Source organism: Eubalaena glacialis, chromosome 15, assembly GCF_028564815.1.
Source record: "Eubalaena glacialis isolate mEubGla1 chromosome 15, mEubGla1.1.hap2.+ XY, whole genome shotgun sequence".
NCBI classification, from domain to species: domain Eukaryota; kingdom Metazoa; phylum Chordata; class Mammalia; order Artiodactyla; family Balaenidae; genus Eubalaena; species Eubalaena glacialis.
In genome coordinates, this window is record NC_083730.1 from 52,707,166 (window position 1) to 52,728,825 (window position 21,660).

Genomic DNA, 21,660 nt, shown 5'->3' on the forward strand with positions numbered 1-21,660 from the left:
AAATGCTGTCTCCATAAATTCTTTCCTGACTTCCTGCAGCTGGAAGGCAGCTGTCCTTTTCCAGATTTCCCAAGAATATTACAAGCACTGTCATTCATCTTCTACCTTGTATCACAGTTTATTGTTGTATGTGTCTTCACCACCACTAGATCATATTAATCTTGCTCCCAAGGAATTTATACATTTCACTTTTTTTGTATCTTCCATGAGCACAAGTCTTACTGCATAATTACCATCTGTGTAATTACCTAGATCAATTACCTAGATCAAATCAAATCTATGCTCAGTTCTTTGCATATCTGGCTATTTTCTTTAACTTCGAACATAAGACCATGCTAAATTAGGCCTTAGTTTGATTTGAACATTAGCATACATATTATCTTATCGCTTGTATTAGAAAATAAGATTTAGCTGAAGCTAAATGGTTGTGCCGCATAGGAAACTTTAAAAATGTATGTGCTCAGTATCTAAACATGATTGAATTTTGCAAAAGTTTAATTTCTAATTGTACTCATGAAAGGAATCAAATTATCCCGTTCTGATGTGGTCTTTTATCATGAAGATCATTTAAAATATGATAGGGTGGTGATTTAATAAATAGAATGATGAGTTGAAAAGGCATGTGGTTTGTTACAAAGCACTTTAAATTCTTATCCTTTCAAATAAATAAAATGCAGCTCCCAAAACTTTATGAGGGACCTATGGGCTTTTCTTGGTCCATTAGCGACCCCTAGTGTTCTTTAATAAAAATTAATATACCAGAATTTTAAGATATTGTATTAATAAGCATTTGTTCCTTACTTTATTTTTCAAATGCATTTCAAATTCTGCAGTTTTTACATCTTCTATAATCAGTTGAAAATAGGGATACAATCAGTATAGTAAATAATTGGATTGTAGTACTGACCTTTGTTTCCACTTAGTATCTTCTAGTGAGGCTGAGCATACATCTAAAATCAATGCTTCCTGTGTTCTGTGTCTCAGGAATTATGTATCTCTCACCTGGCATCTAGAAGATACATATAATCCTGGGGTTTACATAAGCTTATCTATCTTGTTCCCTAGGTTACAATTTCTCATGCTTATATATTGAATGCCTTCTATGAGTCGAGCACTGTCCAAACAACTTGACATGTGTTATTTAATGGAACATGACACCCCTGAAATGTAGGTATAAACATTACTATTTCTTGTAGGTTGGGCTTCAGAGGAAGCAGACCGAGATGAGGTTAGTGTGCAACAGGCTTATCGAAGTGCTAAGGGGTCACACCTGTGGAAGGAAGGGTGGGCAGAGGCTGGAGTCAAGCTGATGCTCTCAGAAGGAATGCACCTGCTGACCGTGGGGGGCTCCTGTTGCTGTAGATGACCTTGGGGCCACAACTGAATCATCTTCTCCCTCCTCTACTATCTGTTCTAGATTCCCCTTCCCCTTGGCTAGCACATCTGGTCTTCAGGGCTTACCTGGTGATGTGACTCAGGCCCTCAACCCTGGAGGTCTCAACCCCTGGTTATCATGCCCTTCTTAGGCCAGGGTTGTTACACTTGTCCATTTACTGTCAAAATTGGACAAGGGAACACCAAGAGGCACTTAAGTGCATCATCTGCACCCGAAATGTCGTCCTCCTTGTCCCCATTGTGTATACTACTCCTTTCTTCTGATGTTCAAGTTTAATTACCTCTGCTAAGGTGGTGACTCTTCTTGCCTGCTGGTCCTTTGACACAGGAGCCTGGTGTTCAGGCATCCTTTCTCATCTGGCATATGGATCAGAACATTTTTCCTAGTTGTGGAATATGCTACCCCCGAACCGGAAGAAGCCATCCAGGCGTTGTGCTTCCTTCTGTTTCAGGAAGTGCAAGGTGGAAGTGCAATTTCTTTACTTTGGGGGCAATGTCCTGGCATTACCCAAACCACTGAACCCCTGAGAATTTACTGACATGACAAAGCCCCTGAACTGTAAGATTGCCCACCCTCTGGAGCATATGTATCTTATTAAAGCCTTCAACATTCCACTTCTTCTCGCTCATCTGGTTCTGTTAACAGGACATCATTGGACCAGGGTGAACCAGGGTGATTTCTGCAGGATGCCCAAATGGCTCTGAGGCAAAACTGTAAATGTAAATGTGTACTGTTGTCCGTGTGAATGCAAAGTGTTTTCCATCTTTTTTTTTCCTAATGAGGATAGAGAAGAATATATTTGCCAGGTCAGTTGCTGTTTACTGTGTACTTAGGTAGTATTAACCTGCTCTAGCAAAGATTTAATATTTGGCAGAGCTGCTAGAATTGGGGCTATTTGGTTGAGCTTGTGGGAGTCCACTGTCATCCTTCGCGTTCCTTCTGGTTTTTGTAGTGGCAGAGTGGTGAATTAAATGGAAGTATTGTAGGGACCATCAGCCCTGCATACTTGGGTTTTTAAGGGTGGCACTAATTTCTGTCATTTCCCTCCATGTGGGATATTGGTTTTATTTATCCTGGCCAGGGTATGGGGGAGGGCAGATTTAGAGCCTTCCATCTGGCTGTTTTACACTATAGACCAAGGAAGCGATGTGAGTGTTTGCCAACATGTCTGTTCCAATTATACATTCAGGGACTGGGGCAATGTCCTCTGGATGTGTTTGTGGACCCAGTGCATACACTGTGAGCCAGACCTGACCCAGGTTTTATTTATTATCTCACCCCTATGCATGCCCCCTGTCTAACAGAGGTGCCAGATAACACTTAGAGTCTCTTGCATCTTGTACTTAATAATTTGTGAAATGTTTGGGTTTTCCCCTTTCCCTGGTATACAGCTACTTGAGTAAATGGTCATTGGTCCCTTTGAGGGTGGTCTGAGAGATTCATGACTGTACGTTTGCTTTGGTGTTGCAGAATCTTCCCTTCCAGGATCTGGCCTCTCCTTCAATACATAGTTCTAAGTCCAAAATTGACTCAGGCCCAGAAACTGGACAAGGTATCGTGGCTTTTATTGGGGCAACTGTCTTTGGCTTCTGACCATCGTTGATTTCTTTTGATGGTACAAGTTGAGGTGTATTTGGAAAGTTCCTAGCAGCATGGACAAAGCAATGGCCCCCGTTATAGGTGTCAAAATGCCAGAAATGCCATTGCAGACAATTTAAGGTTTTAAATAAGCAGGCAAGCTGGATTGAATATGGATCATACCAGATAATTTTGTGCCATGGGGGGTGCCTAAAGGATACGTCCTCTACCAAAGCACTGAAAAATCGCTGGTGGAAAAGGTCCTAACATCACTGAGAAACTGTTTCCATGTCCTCTGAGGTCTAGGGCTGCCATCTGGAAATGCCATTGCAGACCTGCTTCACTGATAGCAGAGCGGGTAGGGGGGATGTCATAGGACCCCAAAACAGTAGAGGCCTGGAGGTGGCACTTAAACATCAGAAGCCAGGTGGCTGCAATTATGGTAATGAATGAGTTGAGTTCAGAGGATCAAGGTCGAGAAGGCTGACCTGCAGAGTTATGGAAATGGTTAGCAGAACACAGCATTCCTGAGGGCAAATTACATGCGCAAATGGTAGCAGATACTGTTTTCATGATCTTTTTTTTTTCCTTTTTTTATTCTTTTTTGCTAGATTCAGGAAGTACTTCATATAAATTCTTGAATAACTTGTTATACATTTGTGAGACTGATACTGTCTCACAGCCATGGGTGCTCAGTTCTGTTTCTTCTCCCCGCTCCTTTTCCCCTTTTCCGACCGCCTCTCCACTCCCCTCCACTTTCTCTCTTAGTGTTTAGCTAATGTCTATTGGCCTGTCTTCAAGTTTACTGATTCTTTCCTCAGCTGTGCTCTGATGTCTACTGATGAGACCATTGAAGGCATTCTTTACCTCATTTCTAGCTTTTTTCTTTGACTCTTTCTTATAGTTTCCACTTCTCAGCTGAAGTTCTCCATCTCATCATATACATTGTCCACCTGGTCCACTAGACCTTTTAACATAATAAAGGTCTCTATCTGATCATTCCAACATCTTGATCATTTCTTTGTCATTCTGTTAACCACTTTGTCTCTTGACAGTGGATTGCTTTTCTTGCTTTTTGTGTGTCTGGTAATTTTTTATGGAATGTTAAACATTGTGTGTAAGACGGTAGAGACAGAGGTAAATAGTACAGGTATCCTTACTGTGCTTTGCTATATTGCACTTCAGATAATGCATTTTTTACAAATTTAAGTTTTGTGGCAACCCATTGAGCAAGTCTGTTTTTCCAACAGCATTTGCTCACTTTGTGTCTCTGTCACATTTTGGTAATTCTCGTAATATTTCAAATTTTTTCATTATTATATTTATTACGGTGATCTGGGATCAGTGGTGTTTGTTACTATTACAAAAAGATTACAATTTGCTGAAGCCTCATGATGGTTAGCATATTCTAGCAATTAAGTATTTTTTAATTAAGGTATGTACATTATTTTTTTAGACATAATGCTGTTGCACACTTAATAAACTACAATATAGTGTAAACATACCTTTCTTTTATATGCACTGGGGAACCAAAAAATTAATGTGATTTGCTTTATTGCAATACTTGCTTTATTGCAGTGGTCTGAACTGAACCCACAATATCTCTGAGGTGTGCCTGTAACTGGAATTTTGTACCTTTTGACCACCTTCATCCAATTCCTCCACCCCTAACCTCCAGCCTTTGGTAACCACAAATCTGACCTCTTCTACTATGAGCTTGGGTTTTTTGTTTTTTTATATTCCACATATAAGTGAAACCATACGGTATTTGTCTTTCTCTGTCTTGTTTCATTTAGTATAATGCCCTTGGGATCCATCCATGTTTTTGGAAATGGGAGGATTTCCTTCTTTTTATGGCTGAATAGTATTCCATTGTGTGTGTGTGTGTATGCATATATATATATACACACACACATGCCATATTTTCTTTATCCATTCTTGGTCAGGGGACACTTAGGTTGTTTCCATGTTTTGGTTATTATAAATAATGCTGCAGTGAACATGGGGGTGCAGATATCTTTTCAGGTCAGTGTTTCTTTTCTTTCTTTCTTTTTTTTGGATGTACACTCAGAAGTGGAATTGCTGGATCTATGGTAGTCCAATTTTTATTTTTTTGAGGAACCTCTTTACTGTTTTCCGTAATAGCCGTACCAGTCTACAATGCCACCAACATCAAGTGTTGCCTTTTCTCCACATCTTCACCAGCATTTGTTATCTGTTGTCTTTTTGGTGATAGCTGTTTTAACATGTGTGAGGTGAGATCTCATTGTGGTTTTGATTTGCATTTCCCTAATGATTAGTGATGTTGAGTGCCATTTTAGGTACCTGGACCATTTGAATATCTTCTCTGGAAGAATGTCTATTCAAATCCTTTGCCCATTTTAAAATTGGATTGTCTTTCTGCTATTGAGTTGTATTAGTTCTTTATATATTTTGGATGTTAACTACTTATCAGATATATGATTTACAAATATTTTCTTGCATTTTCTATGTTGCCTTTCCTTTTTTATGATGGTTTTCTTTGCCGTGCAGAAGCTTTTAGTTTAATATAGTCCCAGTTGATTTTTGCTTTTGTTGCCTTTGCTTTACATGTCATATCCAAAACATTGTTGCCAAGACCCATGTTAAGGAGCTTTTTTCTATGTTTTCTTCTAGGAGTTTTATGGTTTCAGGTCTTATGTTTATATCTTTAATTCATTTTGAGTTAACCCTAACCCTAACTTTTGTGAGCAGTGTAGGATAAGGGTCTAGTTTCATTCTTTTATGAGTGAATACCCAATTTCCCCAGCATCACTTATTGAAGAGATTGTCTTTTTTTCATTAAGTATTCGTGACCCCTTTGTCAAAGATCAGTTGACCATATATGCATGGGTTTATTTCTGGGCTCTTGATTCTGTTCCTTTTGTCTCTGTGTCCGTTTTTATGTGAGTACCATACTGTTTTGATTACCATAGCTGGAAATCAAGTATGGTGCCTCCTGTTTTGTTCTTCTTTCTCAGGATTGCTTTGGCTATTTGGGGTCTTTAGTGGTTCCAAATAAATTTTTGGACTATTTGTTCTACTTCTGTAAAAAAAAAAAAAAAAAAAAAAAAAAATGCCATTAGAGTCTTGACAGGGATTGCATTACATCTATAGGTGGTTTTGAGTAGCATGGACATTTTAACAATATTAATTCTTCCAATCCATGAACACAGGATATATTTTTATTTGTGTCCTCTTCAGTTTCTTTCATAATTCTCTTGTGGTTTTCAGTGTAGAGATGTTTCACTTCTTTGGTTAAATTTATTCCTAAGTATTTTATTGTTTTTGATGGTATTGTAAATGGGATTGTTTTCTTTCTTTTGCAGATAATTTATAGTTCGTGTATAGAAATGCTACTGATTTTTGTGTGTTAATTTTGTATGCTGCAACTTTACTGAATTCATTGAGTAGATCCTACAGCTTTTGGTGGACTTTTTAGGGTTTTCTATATATAAAATCATGTCATGTGCAAATAGAGACAATTTTACTTTATTCTTTGCGATTCTGATGCCTTTTGTTTCTTTGTCTTGCCTGATTGCTTTGGCTAGGACTTCCAGTACTATGTTGAATAGGAGTGATGAGAGTAGGCACCCTTGTGATGAGGGAAAGTTTTCAGCCTTCTACTGTTGAATATAATGTTAGCCATTGGCTTGTCATATGGCCTTTATTATGTTGAGGTACATTCCTTCTGTACCTAATTTGTTGAGACTTTTTATCCTGAATGAATATTGAATCTTGTCAAATGCTTTTTCTGCATATGTTGAGATGATTATATGATTTTTTTCTTTCATTCTATTAATGTTTGGCAGGTCCCATCTTATTCCCACACCTAATCGAGGTGAGCCCATGCTTGCTTTGAAACAATTTCCTTAGATTTCAGACTAGTTGGTTTCCCTGCCATCTTAATTCTCTGGGTTCAAGAAAAGTATAGTTCTGTAGATTAACTGTTTTTTCCCCTTGTTACTAGAGTGGGAGTGACTTTCGCTTTCTAAATGCTAGGTGGAATCTGGAAGTCCCAATTAATTTTTTTTAAAATTTATTTATTTATTGATTTATTTTTGGCTGCATTGGGTCTTCGTTGCCGCACATGGGCTTTCTCTAGTTGTGGCGAGCAGGGGCTACTCTTCATTATGGTGCGCAGGCTTCTCATTGTGGTGACTTCTCTTGTTGCAGAGCATAGGTTCTAGGCACATGGGCTTCAGTAGTTGTAGCATGTGGGCTTCAGTAGTTGTGGCTTGCGGGCTCTAGAGCACAGGCTCAGTAGTTGTGGCAAATGGGCTTAGTTGCTACGTGGCATGTGGGATCTTCCCGGTCCAGGGCTCGAACCCGTGTCTCCTGCATTGGTAGGTGGATTCTTAACCACTGCTCCACCAGAGAAGCCCAGTCCCAATTAACTTATGAAACAGGCTTTTCTTGTGGTAATTTTGGAGACATTGCTAGTTCTTAAGTGTTAGTTAAGTTGAACATATGTCTCTGCCTTACATATTTCAACTACCATTTAGCAGTGTCTTAGGAATCTTTAAGACTTTTTTCTTTGTGAGGTGTTTCTTGAAAAAAAATTCTGTGTATGTGCCTGTGCATGTGTGTTTCTTTTTTTTATTAATTTTTATTGAAGTATAGTTTCTTTACAATGTTGTGTTAGCTATACATACACATATATCCCCTCTTTTTTGGATTTCCTTCCCATTTAGGTCACCACAGAGAATTGAGTAGAGTTCCCTGTGCTATACGGTATGTTCTCATTAGTTATCTATTTTATACCTAGTATCAATAGTGTATATATGTCAATCCCAATCTCCCAATTCATCCCATCCCCTCCCCTATCCCCCTTGGTATCCATACGTTTCCTTTCCCCCTTGGTATCCATATGTTTGTTCTCTATGTCTGTGTCTCTATTTCTGCTTTGCAAATAAGATCATCTGTACCATTTTTCTAGATTCCACATATATGCTTTAATACACAATATTTGTTTTTCTCTTTCTGACTTACTTCACTCTGTATGACAGTCTCAAGGTCCACCCATGTGCGTGTATGTTTCATTTTAGATGTCAAGTGATGTTATGAGAATTATAATGAAAAACTGATGACCTTTGCTCCACGCCTGCCCACTCTGAGTCACACTTTCCTAGAGGCAACCACGTTATTATTTTCAGCTGTTACTTCAGTTTTTTTTAACTTTCATGTTTCTAAATAATATACTTATGTCACTGATTCTTGTTTTTTGCTGTGGTTTTTTTTTTTTTTAATTTTAGATTTTCTATTGGTTTACTTCTGGAAGATAAGCATTTGATTATTTGTTTCTCCCTGCCTTAATCCCCACTAAAACCACTTCACTTTTCTCATTCTCTTAATCTATAGCTAGATTTTGGTTAAATAAATACTGAGTGTACATTATTATGACTATGCTAGCTTAAGCCACTTAGGGTCCTGTGTTTTTCTTTTTTTTGTACTGTCTTTGAATATAGTCATATACATCACGAATGACCACTTCTTGGAGATAGCTCTCCTGATTCCCCGTGTCCTCTTGCTCTTGAAGAGACCTTGTGGGCGAGGAGACCTTCTCTGAGCAAGATGCTTGTCCTTGTTCTGACTTTTTATAAAATATTATTAAAATGTGTCTACACTTCCTTTTTCAACTTCCTTAGCACCTGATTATTTTGATCCTTTGTAGTCTAGGTCCTGACTGTACCTGTTAACTGAATGTTTTCCTAAAGTTCCTCAGTGGTTTACTATTTTTAAGGTTTCTGTTTTCATATTTTCCATAGTTGCACTCCAACAAAGCTGATCTCTCTGGGAAGAGGCACTACACAGTCTGTTTCTACTGCTGCATCTTTGGCTGCTTTTCTGATTCCTATCTGTTTGTGCTTGTTCATTTTCCTTACCTTTCATTGTAGGTGTTCCTCTGTTTGTTTTTTTTTTAAACCATTCTTCTGTTTTCTCTTGAAACTGTCCCTCTAAGAAACCCATCCACTCTTAAGGCTTCATTATTTCTCCTGGGGGATTATTTGGAAATCTGTATTTTGACCTCATACTTCTTTCCAGGTGTCCAGGTCTTCTGTTTAGCTGCATATTTGGGCTCCTTACTTGCCACTCAGGTATCTGGAATTTCATGTTTCTAAAATGGGACTCCTCTTCCTTCACACAAGCTCCTTATGCAGTATTTGTATTGGTCGTTGAAGGACTTGTCACTTTAAATCCTCCTTTTTACTGTCTCTGCTTGAGAACATATTCATTGCTTTTTACCTGGACTGCTCTGTCTCTCAATGGCTTTTTTTTTCTAATCTCTCAATTCCACCATGTCCAGGGATGTCCCAGTCAGTATCCTGATCTCAGCTCTGATTTTTGTCAGCACTTTCTCAGATCCCTTCAGTATTCATTACCTAAGTGTTTTCCCTGACGGGTGGAGGGCCTTGTACAATGTAAGGGCTTAAGTATGTTAAGTGAATAGTTAATAAGAATGTGGAGAGTTGGCAGAAAGTTTAGAGGAGAACCACATACTCAGTTGATGCAAGGAGAACTTGTGAGGGAAAAGTGGTTGTAGCTGGAATTTTGTGTAAAAGCACCAGGGACTTCTCAGGACTAGACTAGGAATTCTAGATCCTGAGGGATGAAGAGGAAGATGACAACTCCTTTGGTATGTGTACAAACTGTTAAAGGGGGCAGGATGGTCTTTTTTTTTTTTTTTACATATAATTTTTTATTTATTTTTGGCTGTGTTGGGTCTTCGTTGCTGCACGCGGGCTTTCTCTAGCTGTGTTGAGCAGGGACTACTCTTCGTTGCAGTGTGTGGTCTTCTCATTGAGGTGGCTTCTCTTCTTGTGGATCACAGGCCCTAGAGCATGCAGGCTTCAGTAGTTGTGGCTCGCGGGCTCTAGAGCTCAGGCTCAGTAGCTGTGGCGCACGGGGTTAGTTCCCCCGTGGCATGTGGGACCTTCCTGGACCAGGGCTTGAACCCGTGTCCCCTGCATTGGCAGGCGGATTCTTAACCACTGCGCCACCAGGGAAGTCCTGGCAGGATGGTCTTTAATTTTGGCATAGAGAAGCACAGTTCGGCTTAAAAACGTTTTTTCTAAACATAAGAATAATACTGCAACAGACCTTTGAAGAAAGTTAAAACCTCTTCTACCCACTGAGGTATTAAAAATCAGCGGTGACCTCTCTGTTTGGGTGTTTCATTCATGTTCCTCGAGTTAGACATCCAGCCACTGGTCTCTTCAGGTGCCTTCTATTTTCTAATTCTGATTTAATGAATAAAAACTTCTTCTGATGATTTCTCCTGCCTGAGCGCTTGTATTCCTTACCTGGAGTGCTTAACATACAAGTTGCTGGACCCCATCCCCGGCATTTCTGATTCAGTGGGTCTGAGATGGGGCTTGAGAACTTGCGTTTCTGCCAATTTCATGGGTGATGCTGATACTACATACAGGTCTGGGGACCACACTCTGAGAACTTTTGCTCTTAATCTTCTTCACAGGGTGGACAGGTGTTTTTTGTAACTTGCAGTCTGATAGTCATTCCTCTGAAGCCTTTAAGAGGTGTCCCTTCCCTTCAGGACAATCTGAACCCCTGAGATTGCATATAGCAACGCTGAAAGTCTGCCCTATATCCCCCTGTAGCCTGTTGCCACATAATCGAAACATATTCTCTTTTCTTAAAGGTACCTCTCTACCTCTGTGCATACCATTCCCTCTGCCCGTTTTCTGTAGTCCAGCCCTTTGAGGATTCATGTCAATCAGGTTCCACATTAGTTCTTATACCCTCCTGAAACTCAAATCAGGACAGTTAATTACTAGAACACTGTACAGTTGCAAAGATGGTATAAAACAACTAGATGAGGTAGATTGAGAAATAACATTCCTTAACTTGAATGTGCCATGTGGTGCCAAACTTGAATATCTCTACTATCTTTTTATAGGCACTTTATTGAGATCTAGTTTACATACTATACAAGTCACCCATGTACAATTCAGTGGTTCAGGTATGTTGACTTGTGCAACCATCAACATAATTTTAGAACATTTGGATCATCCCAGAAAGAAACCTTGTACTCATGAGCTGTCATTCCCTATTACCCCCTCCCCCCAGGCCCTGGCAACCACTAATCTACTGTCTCTATAGGTTTACCTATTCTAAACATTTCATATAAATGGAAGCATATAATACATGGTTTTCTGTGACTGGCTTCTTTTACTTAACATGTTTTCAAGGCTCATCCATGATTATAATATATATCAGTACTTCATTCTTTTTTATTGCCAAATAATATTCCATTGTATGGACATACCACATTTTATTTATCCAACTATCAGTTGATGGACATTTAGGTTGTTTCCACTTTTGGGATATTATGAATAATGCTGCTTTGAACACTCATGTGCAAGATTTTTGTCCTGGACATATGTTTTCATTTCTCTTTGGTATGTACCTAGGAGTGGAATTGCTGCACCGCTTGGTATTGCTCTGTTTAGTATTTTGCAGAGCTGCCAAACTGATTACCAAAGCAGCTGCACCATTTTACATTCCCGCTAGCATTGCATGAAGGTTTCAGTTTCTCCACATCCTCATCACACTTGATATTGTCAGTCTTCTTAATTTTAGGCATCCTAAGGGTTGTGAAATGGTATCTCATTTGGTTTTGATTTGCATTTCCGTAATGATTAGTGATGTTGAACATCTGTTCATATGCTTATTGGCCATTTTTCTTTGGAAAAATGTCTATTGAATCCTTTGCCCATTTATTTAAATTTTTTTTATTTGAAAGACAAATTTGTAGAGTAGTTTCAGGTTCACAGCAAGATTGAGGGGAAGATACAGATTTCCCATGTATGCCCTGCCTCCACACATGCATGGTCTTTCCCATTATCAACATGCCCCACCAGAGTGGTTCTTTTTTTTTTTTAAAACAAGTGATGAACCTACATTGACACATCATAACCACCCAAAGTCCATAGTTTACTTTAGCATTCACTCTTGTTGTTGTATGTTCTTTGGGTTTGGACAAAATGTTTAATGATATGTGTCTATCATTATAATATCATACAGAGTATTTTCACTGCCCTAAAAATCCTTTGTGCTCCACCTGTTTATCCTTCCTCCCACCCAAATCCCTGGCAACTACTGATCTTTCTACTTTCTCCATAGTTTTGCCTTTTCTAGAATGTCACATAGTTCCATATGTATGTCACATACATACAGTATGTAGCCTTTTCAGATTCTTTGCCCATTTTTAAAATCGGATAGTTTGGTGGTGGTGGTGGTGTTTTTGAGTTTTGTGAGTTATTTACATATTCTGGATATAAATCCTACATCAGATACCCGATTTGCAAATATTTTTTCCCACTCTGGATTGCCTTTTCACTCTCTTGATAGTGCTTTGTTGTACAGAGTTTTAAGTTTTGATGTAGTCCAGTTTCTTTCTTTTTTTTTAACCTGTGCTTTTGGTGTCATATTCCAAGAAATGGCTGCTAAATCTAATGTCATGAAACTTTCCTCTTGTGTTTTCTTCTAAGATTTTTATTGTTTTAGGTTTTCTATTAGGTCTTTCATCCTAATAGAGTTAATTTTGGGGTGTGGTGTAAAGTATACAGGTCCAACTTTATTTGTTTGCATGTGAATATCCAGTTTTCCCAGCACCATTTGTTGAAGAGACTGTCCTTTCCCCTTCAAATGGTCTTGGCACCCTTGTTGAAAATCATTTGAACAAGTATGTGAAAGTTTATTTCTGGGCTCTCTTTTCTCTTCCATTGGTCTGTATGTCTATCTTTATGTCATTATTGCACTGTTTTGATTACTTTGATTAGCTTTGAGGTAAGTTTTGAAATCTGGAAGTGTGAGATCTCCAACTTTGTTCTTCTTTTTCATTACTGTTTTGTCTATTTGGGATCTCTAGAGATTCCATGTGAATTTTATGATAGGATTTTCTGTTTCTGGAAAAAACATCATTGGGTTCTGTTAGGGACTGCATTGAATCTGTAGATTGCTTTGGGTAGTGTTCACATCTCAACAATATTAAGTCTTCCCATTCATGATCACTAGATGTCTTCCCACTTATTTATATCTTCTTTAATTTCTTTGAGCTATATTTCGTAGTTTTAGTGTACAAGTCTTTCACCTCCATGGTTAAGTTTATTCTTAAGCATTTTATTCTTTTTGATACCATTGTAAATGGAATTATTTTTCTTAATTTCCTTTTCTGATTGCTCATTTTTATCTTTGACCATTTTTCAATTGGGTTGTCTTTTTATTGTTGAATTGTAAAAGTTCTTTATATATTCTGGATACAATTTCCTTATCAGATATATGATTTATAAATACTTTCTATCATTCTGTGGGTTGTTCTACTTTCTTTACTAATATGAACTCTTTACATAAACTATGAAAACACTTCTTCCAAAATGTTACCTTTAAAATGATAGGAAATGCTAAGATATTTTATAAGAATTTACTTTATTAAAATATTAGACTTCTTAGCAGTTTTTCTGTTTGTAAAATGTGGTAGTACATTTTATAGAATAATATTCAGTGAAAAGTATGTTTATAGACATTATAACGTCCTGGAAAATGATGTATTAGGCAAAAGGAGTATAACTTAAGCCATTATGTCATAAATAAAATTGTTTAAAAAAATCTCAAACTTATGCAAGGGAAAAATGATTAGAAAGAAACCCTCCAAAATGTTTGTAGTGGTCATGGAGTGACTAGGACAATGAGTATTTTGTTTTCTTCCTGTCTGTGTTTAGATAGGTATTTAAACATTTTTTACTACAAAAATTCCTAAAAGAGCTGTTAGCCACTTAGAATAAATCTGAATGATGTAGCTTATGCTCTGTTGTTGAATATTGACTTCAGGAGATCATTTGCTTCATTATAAAACATCCCTTTGATAGTGTTGTATCCTGTCAGTCTATATCACTTCAGAAAATAATGTCCTATTTATTATAAACATCATAATTAATTTTTTTAAAAATCTAAGTCTGTAGAGGAAATTATTATTTTTTCAACATTTCTTGGAGGAATAATGTTAAATGAATGTATTATCTGCTCTAATTATCTAATTTAAATTACTAATTTAAATAATGGCTTCGTTAACTCATATTTAGTTTTGACCGTATGAATCAACTTGGTAAAATAACCAGATAATTTACTTTAAAAATCAATTATAGAAGTTGTCTGTTTAATTGTGGATTGGCAACTGTTTAGGCAGTCATCAGTCATTATTACAATTAGTTGAATTGTAGTAGTCAGTTTAAGTGAATACTAAGGAACCACAATAATGCAGACAGAACTGAAGTGATATAAAGATTCCTACCTAGTCATTCTTTCTATTGTAGAAGAAACTCAGTAGTAATTAGTAATTTGAAAAAGGGCTATAATATAATAAAGTCTATAATTTCTCTGCTTTTTTAGGAGTTGGTAATGCTTCTTTTAGAATATAATGCTCATACTACTGTTGTTAATGGGAATGGACAGACAGCAAAGGAAGTCACTCATGACAAAGAAATCAGAAACATGCTTGAAGGTAAATATTATGGATCTTAATCTAAAAAGCATTTATTTTCGTTATAGACACGGTCCAGAATAGAAGTAGAAATGGCTTCTGAGATGCCAAAATAGATGACACCAAGCCTGTGGTCTAAAGATAGTGTAATTTGCAAGTCACTGATTAGACATAAAACTATATGAGAGTTTCCACAGAGCTTTTAAATTCTTTATATAAGATTATGGCAAGTTTTAAAAATCAAATCTCCAACAAAATTAAAAGTAGAAATTAGAGACATGAGGGAGTACGGCTGAAAGGCTGCAGAAGCATGATAATGAAGGAATACAGAAGCGCAGGACAGGGAAACTATAAGAGGTGTAGCTACTGGGAGTCATTTGATATTGGGGAAGATAGCTCTGGCCGGCTTCATTACCCTGACGGCTTCATTGTAGTACAGCAGCCAACAGTAACTTCTTCATGGATCAGCTTCATTGTTAGATGAACTTCAAAGATTCAGTTACGTTTAAGAAGACATATTAGGGATTTCTCTAAAAATAGTTTAAAACAAAAATACTTTGCTGCTTACATTGGGAAACCTTCATTTGTTAGGATTATCCCCCAAATATCCAGGGCTTTGGCTGTAATTATTTTTTTGGTAGTATTTCTATAGTAGAGAAGAGAAGATTACATTTTTTTTTAAATTAATTCATTTGGCTGCGTTGGGTCTTCGTTGCGGCACACCGGCTTCTCTCTAGTTGTGGCACATGGGCTCTAGAGCGCGTGGGCTTAGTTGCCCCGCGGCATGTGGGATCTTAGTTCCCCGACCAGGGATTGAACCTGTGTCCCCTGCATTGGAAGGCAGATTCTTAACCACTGGACCATCAGGGAACTCCCTGAGAAGAGAAGATTTCTTAATTACTACTTTATGAATAGAGGTACTGAATTAGAGTTGCAGTTTCACACACATCCTTTGTTTCTTTCCTTTGCAATTCAGAGAAGGGCAAGATAATTTTGTACTTCAAGGGTGTTGATTTATTTGTTATTAGTATTTTTATCTATGTATGAAGCAAGGTCTTGCTTTTTATTACTTTCCAGTTGGCCTTGAAACCTAAAATCTCCCTTGTTTCTTTAGTTACAAGATAATGTCTGCTTGTCAGACACCTTTAGATCAACGTCTCTACTCGCTCTTGCATTTAAAATGAACCCTCTCATTTTCAATAAACAAATCAACACATAACATCTTCTATAAGGCTCAGTATTATGTGATTTTGAGGAGATTGATCATATTATATGTGATCCCTGCCCTTTAATAAATTATGATCTAATTGGGAGGATTAGGTACTGTCTTTGATCCTGTTCTATTATTTTATTTGTAATAAGATGAGAACCCAGAACTGACGTTCTCCCGACAGACTGGGATGTTGGGTTCACCTGACAAGTTGACATTTAATGGGGCTAGCTGTAAAGACGTGCTCTAAGTACCCACCCTCACAGCCGCCAAAACCCAACTGTGCTAAGGACAAGGGCTTAGTTGACTTGATGGGCACTATGATTTATCAGCTACAGTATGGTCCTAGCTGGGGTAATAGAAGTAGAAATTGAGAGATTTTGCTCTGATGAGATCACCTTAGCCAGGTGTGATATCTTTTGTGGATAGTGCATTAAATGGATTAGACTGCAGGGAGTACATCCACAACCCACCAAGACCACAGGTAGACCAGAAACCCAATCGTAGGGTAATGCACGTAGAGACAGGAAATGTTTCACCCCAGAAAGACAGACATCAGTAGACACAACAGAATCATGTTTGAGTATCTCAAGAACTGTTATATTGGAAGAGGGGTATTCTTATTTGAGGCCGACCAGGGCCAGTTGACGATCCACTTGATGGCATGCCAGGGAGTTTATCTTTGGGTCCAGTGTATTATAATAATGGCTTGGGTTGCCTTGAAAGGTGTAGTGAGTTTCCCATGATTAGAAGTGTTTGGGAGAGGGTAGAATACTACTTGTCAGGCACTAGAGAGGACTAGTGTACCTTCTTCTACATATCGTTTGACTTTTTTTTATTTTGAGAAATATCCAACCTATGGGAAAGTTTCAAGAATAGTACAACAAACACTTGTATATCTGCACTTAGTGACCAGTCATTAACATTTTGCCACATCTGGTTTACCTTTTTTTTTTTTTTTTTTTGGTTTACCTTTTTATATATTAATATTATTTATTTACTTTTAATTTTTTTTTTTTGCTGCGCTATTAGGGAATAATTTGCAGACATAATGATACTTTAGACCTAAGTACTTCAGTATATATCTCCTAAGAACAAGGATATTTCCTTATATAATCACAATATAATGATCAATTTCATGAGATTTAACATCATTATCATAATATCACTGTTGTAGAATGCCCCTCAATTTGGGCTTTTCTTGTCTCATATAATTAGATTCAGGATATACATTTTGCCATAGGTTGTATTTGGCATAGGATAAGGTTTTATGCTTTATACCAGTGCATATTAGGAGGTACATGATGTCATTCTGTTCCATTACTGGTGAAATTATCTCTGATCACTACGTGGTCCACTGTTAAGCTACCTTCCCCCTTTTGTAATTAATAAATAATCCTTGGGGAGAAAAACTGAGACCATGTAAATATCCTGAAATCAGGATAAAATCACTTTAAATCAGTGATTTTAGCATTCGTTGATAATTCTTGCCTGAATCACTCTTTACTATAGAGATTGCAAAAGGATGATTTTCTGTTGTTAATGAAGTACATTTGGTAGGTTCTCACCTGCATTTGAAGTGTATTGCTATTTAACCTATGCTGGGCGTGTATGTAAGTGTCTTGTCAGGATGGAGTTAGGCTTCATGATCTCTGTGATCCCTACTAACTCTGGATTCTGATTGAAAAGAAAGACAAAGAGTTAGTTTATAGTCGTATCAAATTTAAAATTTATAGGACAGGGACTTCCCTGGTGGTCCAGTGGATAAGACTCTGCACTCTCAATGCAGGGGGCCCAGATTTGGTCCCAGGTCAGGGAACTAGATCCCATATGCATGCTGCAACTAAGAGTTCGCATGCCTCAACGAAGATCCTGAGTGCCGCAACTAAGACCCAGGGCAGCCAAAATAAATAGATAGATAGATAGATAGATGGATGGATGCAGCCAAAATAAAGAAATAGATAGATAAATAAATATTTAAAAAAAAATAAAAATAAAATTTATAGGACAAATTATTTTGGGGATGGAGTATTTGCTTTAAAAAACATTTATTAAGGTACAAAATATATGGATAAAAGTACACATTATTAATGCACAGCTTGCTGTTTTCACAAGGGGAACACATCCATGTAAACAGCACCCATGTCAAGGAACAGAACATTACGGGCACTCTAGAAGCCTTGAGTCCGCAAATTGGAATATTTGTTTTTATTGGCTGGGTCAGCAGTCTTCTTTCAGTGTCCAGAAGGAACACAGGACAGGAACACAAGCAGGGTTTTCAACTCCAAATCCAGTTTTCCTTCATTTATGAGCCTAGACAATGTAGAGAGAAACATTTACCACCCTTCCTTAAAGTCTAGAACGAACATTATTAAACATTGTTTGATTATTCAGTGAATACTTATTGGCTAAATATGCATTGTGCCAGATACTGTCATAAATGCCTAGGATACACAGAAGAGTAAGAACAGGTACCTGACTTCAAGAATGACTGCAGGGATAAATTACAGCTCCAGGTAATACATGCAGTAGTACAGGTGTGTAGGGAAGGGTGGGGACGTGACTGTTCTCCAAAGCTCACGGTCCAGTGGCCTTAGAGGAAAGACTGAAGAGCGTGAATCCCAGCAAAAGAAAGCAGTGTTGGGAGCATGTGTGGAGGCGTGGCAGCCTTCCTCCAAAGTGGAGAGGGAGGGAGTGGGTGTGGAAATAAAACTGTGAGAAAAGAAGATGATGGTACATTAGTAATGTTAGTCCGTTCTTAAGACAAAGTTAAACTGGTTCCAGCTATTCCTGTATTCAAGCTATGTGTTTCCTGTAGTTGAAATGCAAGGGCATGCGTAGTGTCTCGAACAACTGTTAGCGCATAGTAATTACTAGCTATTAATAAATGTTCATTATTTCTCGGGGAGACCTAGGAAACCTTTTGTAGTTCCTCCCTTGCAACCTTTGCACAGGACATTGTACACATATTTTAAGGGGGATTATTATCAAGCCTTTCTATGAAATTGTTTCTTTTCTGTAAGCCAAAACAGAACTCAAACATAGCAGAAATGAGACCTTATTACATATTCTAGTCCCTTAAATAAGACTGCTCTCTTTCCCTGCAAGTATGAGCAGCACAGAGTAATGGTAAAAGCATGGACTCTGGAACCCACCTGCCGAAGTTCAAGTCCCAGCTCCTCCACATCCTGGCTGTGTGGCTTAGGTTAAGTTCCTTAACCTCTTGCTGCCTCAGTTTCTTCATCTATAAAATTGTGAAAATAGTAACACTTCAAAGAGTAGTTATGAGGATTTAATGAGTTAATATTGTTTAAGTGTTTTGAAAGATATTTGGCATGTAGTAAGTGCTAGAGTATTTGTTAAAGAAATAAAATATTCTTATGTAGAAGTATGTAAGTATATATAAACCTAAATATATTTATATGGTTTGTATGTCTTCCTACCAACACTATTTCTTATTACTTTTTGCATTCTAAGGTTCTGGAAGGTATGAGCGCCTCTCCCCACTTATCTACCTTTCCAAGGCACATATGTAATAGTATTTCAGCATGCAAAAGTAATTCATAATTACTTGTGTTGGGTGTTGTAGTGAGTAATGTACTTAAGGACCTCTGAATTGAAAACAGAAATTCATCTGAACCTGAGGGAAGTTGAACTCTGTAGTCTGAAATAAAGGCAGTGAGAATAACAGTAAAGTCTACCAGCATTTGAATTACAATTCAAAACATTGTGACTTTTCTTATCATGATCACTTTATTCTCTCTATATCTTTGTGATAAATTTGCTAATAGGATCCAGACTAGAAGTAGAATAATATGTACTTTTCCTTTTGCAGCTGTAGAAAGGACTCAACAAAGAAAGCTTGAAGAATTACTTTTAGCAGCAGCAAGAGAAGGCAGAACAGCAGAACTCACAGCTCTGGTAAAAACAAAAACAAATGTATTATTTCTTTACTCTGCAGGAAATTTTTTTTTTCCAGAAAGGTGTGAAGTTTATTAAGATATTTTAAAAAAAAGATGGAACAGTAAACAGCTACTGAATTTGGGATAGTTCCTTGTTTACAAGTTTTACTGCAGGAGGCGCATTTAAATCAGCATTTCACATAATCAAAGGAGTACAGTTTTTCCCTAGAAATATCGGTATTTCACTCTCCAGGTAAAAGATTATTGAAAACATTAAGTGACTGCCCCAGTTAGAAACAGATAAGCGAATACCTTCAAGATATATAAAAAAGGGTAACTGCTACTTAAACATGAATTTTCACAAAATTATTCTTGTGCCTAATTCAGACAATTTGCTTAGAAAAGCTGAGGAAATTGTTTACTTAACGTTGAGTTCATAATGTAGTCAAATTGTGGGACCAGAATACTCGAGATCATAATAATAGAACAAAAGCCTTTAAATATCTGAAAACACAGCATGGTAATAGTTTAAGCAGGATATATTTTAAATGATTACGTTTCTCTCTGAATTTCTGATTTACCACCCCACTTCTACTTGAAAACCTAATGGTTAAGAATTTAGTTTTTTGGGCGGGCCCGCGGGTGGCGTTGAGGCGCGGGCCGGCGGCCGGGGGGCGGGGTTAAAAAAAAAAAAAAAAGTTTTTCATGGCAAACATTTAATATAAGGATAGTGTTTTTTTTCTTCATGATTAATCCAATTTAAAATTGGCATATAATATATAGGATCCTATAAAGGAATACCTTTCTCTAATTTTGATGAGCAATTATTTCTGAAAGGTATGCTGTACTTCTAGAAAATAACATACAAACAAGGGACAATATTTTTGAAATATTTATATCATGTTAGAACAGACTGAAAACTTACCCATTTCATTTTTTTCTTCTTAGGAGACCTACTTTCCAGTTTCCATTTCCTGAAAATAGTCTCATTAAACACAAAACTCTGAATGTGGTCTAAATTCAAGACTGAAGCATGGCCATTTGCCTTAAAGTTACTTCAGCTCGTTTGAAAAGGCCTCTCTGGTTTCCAAGTATAGTGCCTAAAACATATTTTAAACTTTGTGAAATGGAGACTCCTTTAAAAAGAACTTTTTAAAGGAGTCAGCTGGGAACAACAAATTCAGTAGACCTTTAACATTTACATGTTTAACATTTATGGTTTTAACGCTTCTGAATGACTGCCTGTGGTAGACCAGTTTGTAATTTTGCTGTCACAAGTGTGAATTGCAAGACTGGTAGGGGCGAAAGAATCTTAGTGGAACCCCAGTGTCCAGGGGTGAGTGGGGTGGCCCTGGTGTAGTGTGTGGTGTCTGTTGACAGGGGAGCGTGGGACCTGAGACTCCGTGGCAGCTTGAGGACAGCATGGGGAGTGACGTGGGTTGGCTGATGTTGTGAGCAAGAAGCCACTGACATTTGAGATGCTAAGGAGCCCCGCTGCTCGTCAGGCTCTGGAGCATGAGGGTCCACCTGAATTTTCAGTTATGCTGTACCGTCATGGGTTTCATGGAAGAAAGTCTGTCTTTGGTATGTAATCTGCATTGTATTTCTTCAATTGTTAGCTCAACAGGCCGAATCCTCCTGCCGTTAACTGTTCGGATCAGTTAGGAAATACACCCTTGCATTGTGCCGCTTACCGGGCTCATAAACAGTGTGCCTTAAAGCTTCTCAAAAGTGGAGCAGACCCTAATCTGAAGAACAAAAATGGTAAGCATGTTGGTGAAAGCCATTGTTGGTCATTTGGAAGCTGTAAAAAAATGAAGTGTTTTGTTTTAGTACCCAGCCTTTGTTAAACTGTGTGATCCCTGTTTAATTTTGAAGTCAAGGCGTTTACACAAAAGAAAAAATTTATTAATTTACTTCTCAGTTAAGACCTAACTGTTTAATAATGCCTATTTCATATGAGGCACTAATGATGCCTAAGATCTGATTTCCACCCTCAAGGGAAAGAAAAGTACAGTTGATTCTTGTTATTTGTGGTAGTTATGTTCTATAACAT

The 21,660-nt window shown here is 37.6% G+C and overlaps 1 protein-coding gene across 4 annotated transcripts in view; it reads left to right on the forward strand.

Annotated features, from left to right (window-relative positions):
- The window catches only part of OSBPL1A (oxysterol binding protein like 1A), a 231,915-nt gene that overhangs the window by 31,620 nt on the left and 178,635 nt on the right, over nt 1–21,660 (forward strand). For all 4 annotated transcript variants that reach the window (XM_061170288.1, XM_061170290.1, XM_061170289.1 and 1 more), the window contains 3 exons: nt 14,402–14,513; nt 19,538–19,623; nt 21,224–21,368. In XM_061170288.1, coding sequence (XP_061026271.1) covers nt 14,402–14,513; nt 19,538–19,623; nt 21,224–21,368 — 343 coding nt within the window. The remainder of the gene's footprint in view (nt 1–14,401; nt 14,514–19,537; nt 19,624–21,223; nt 21,369–21,660) is intronic.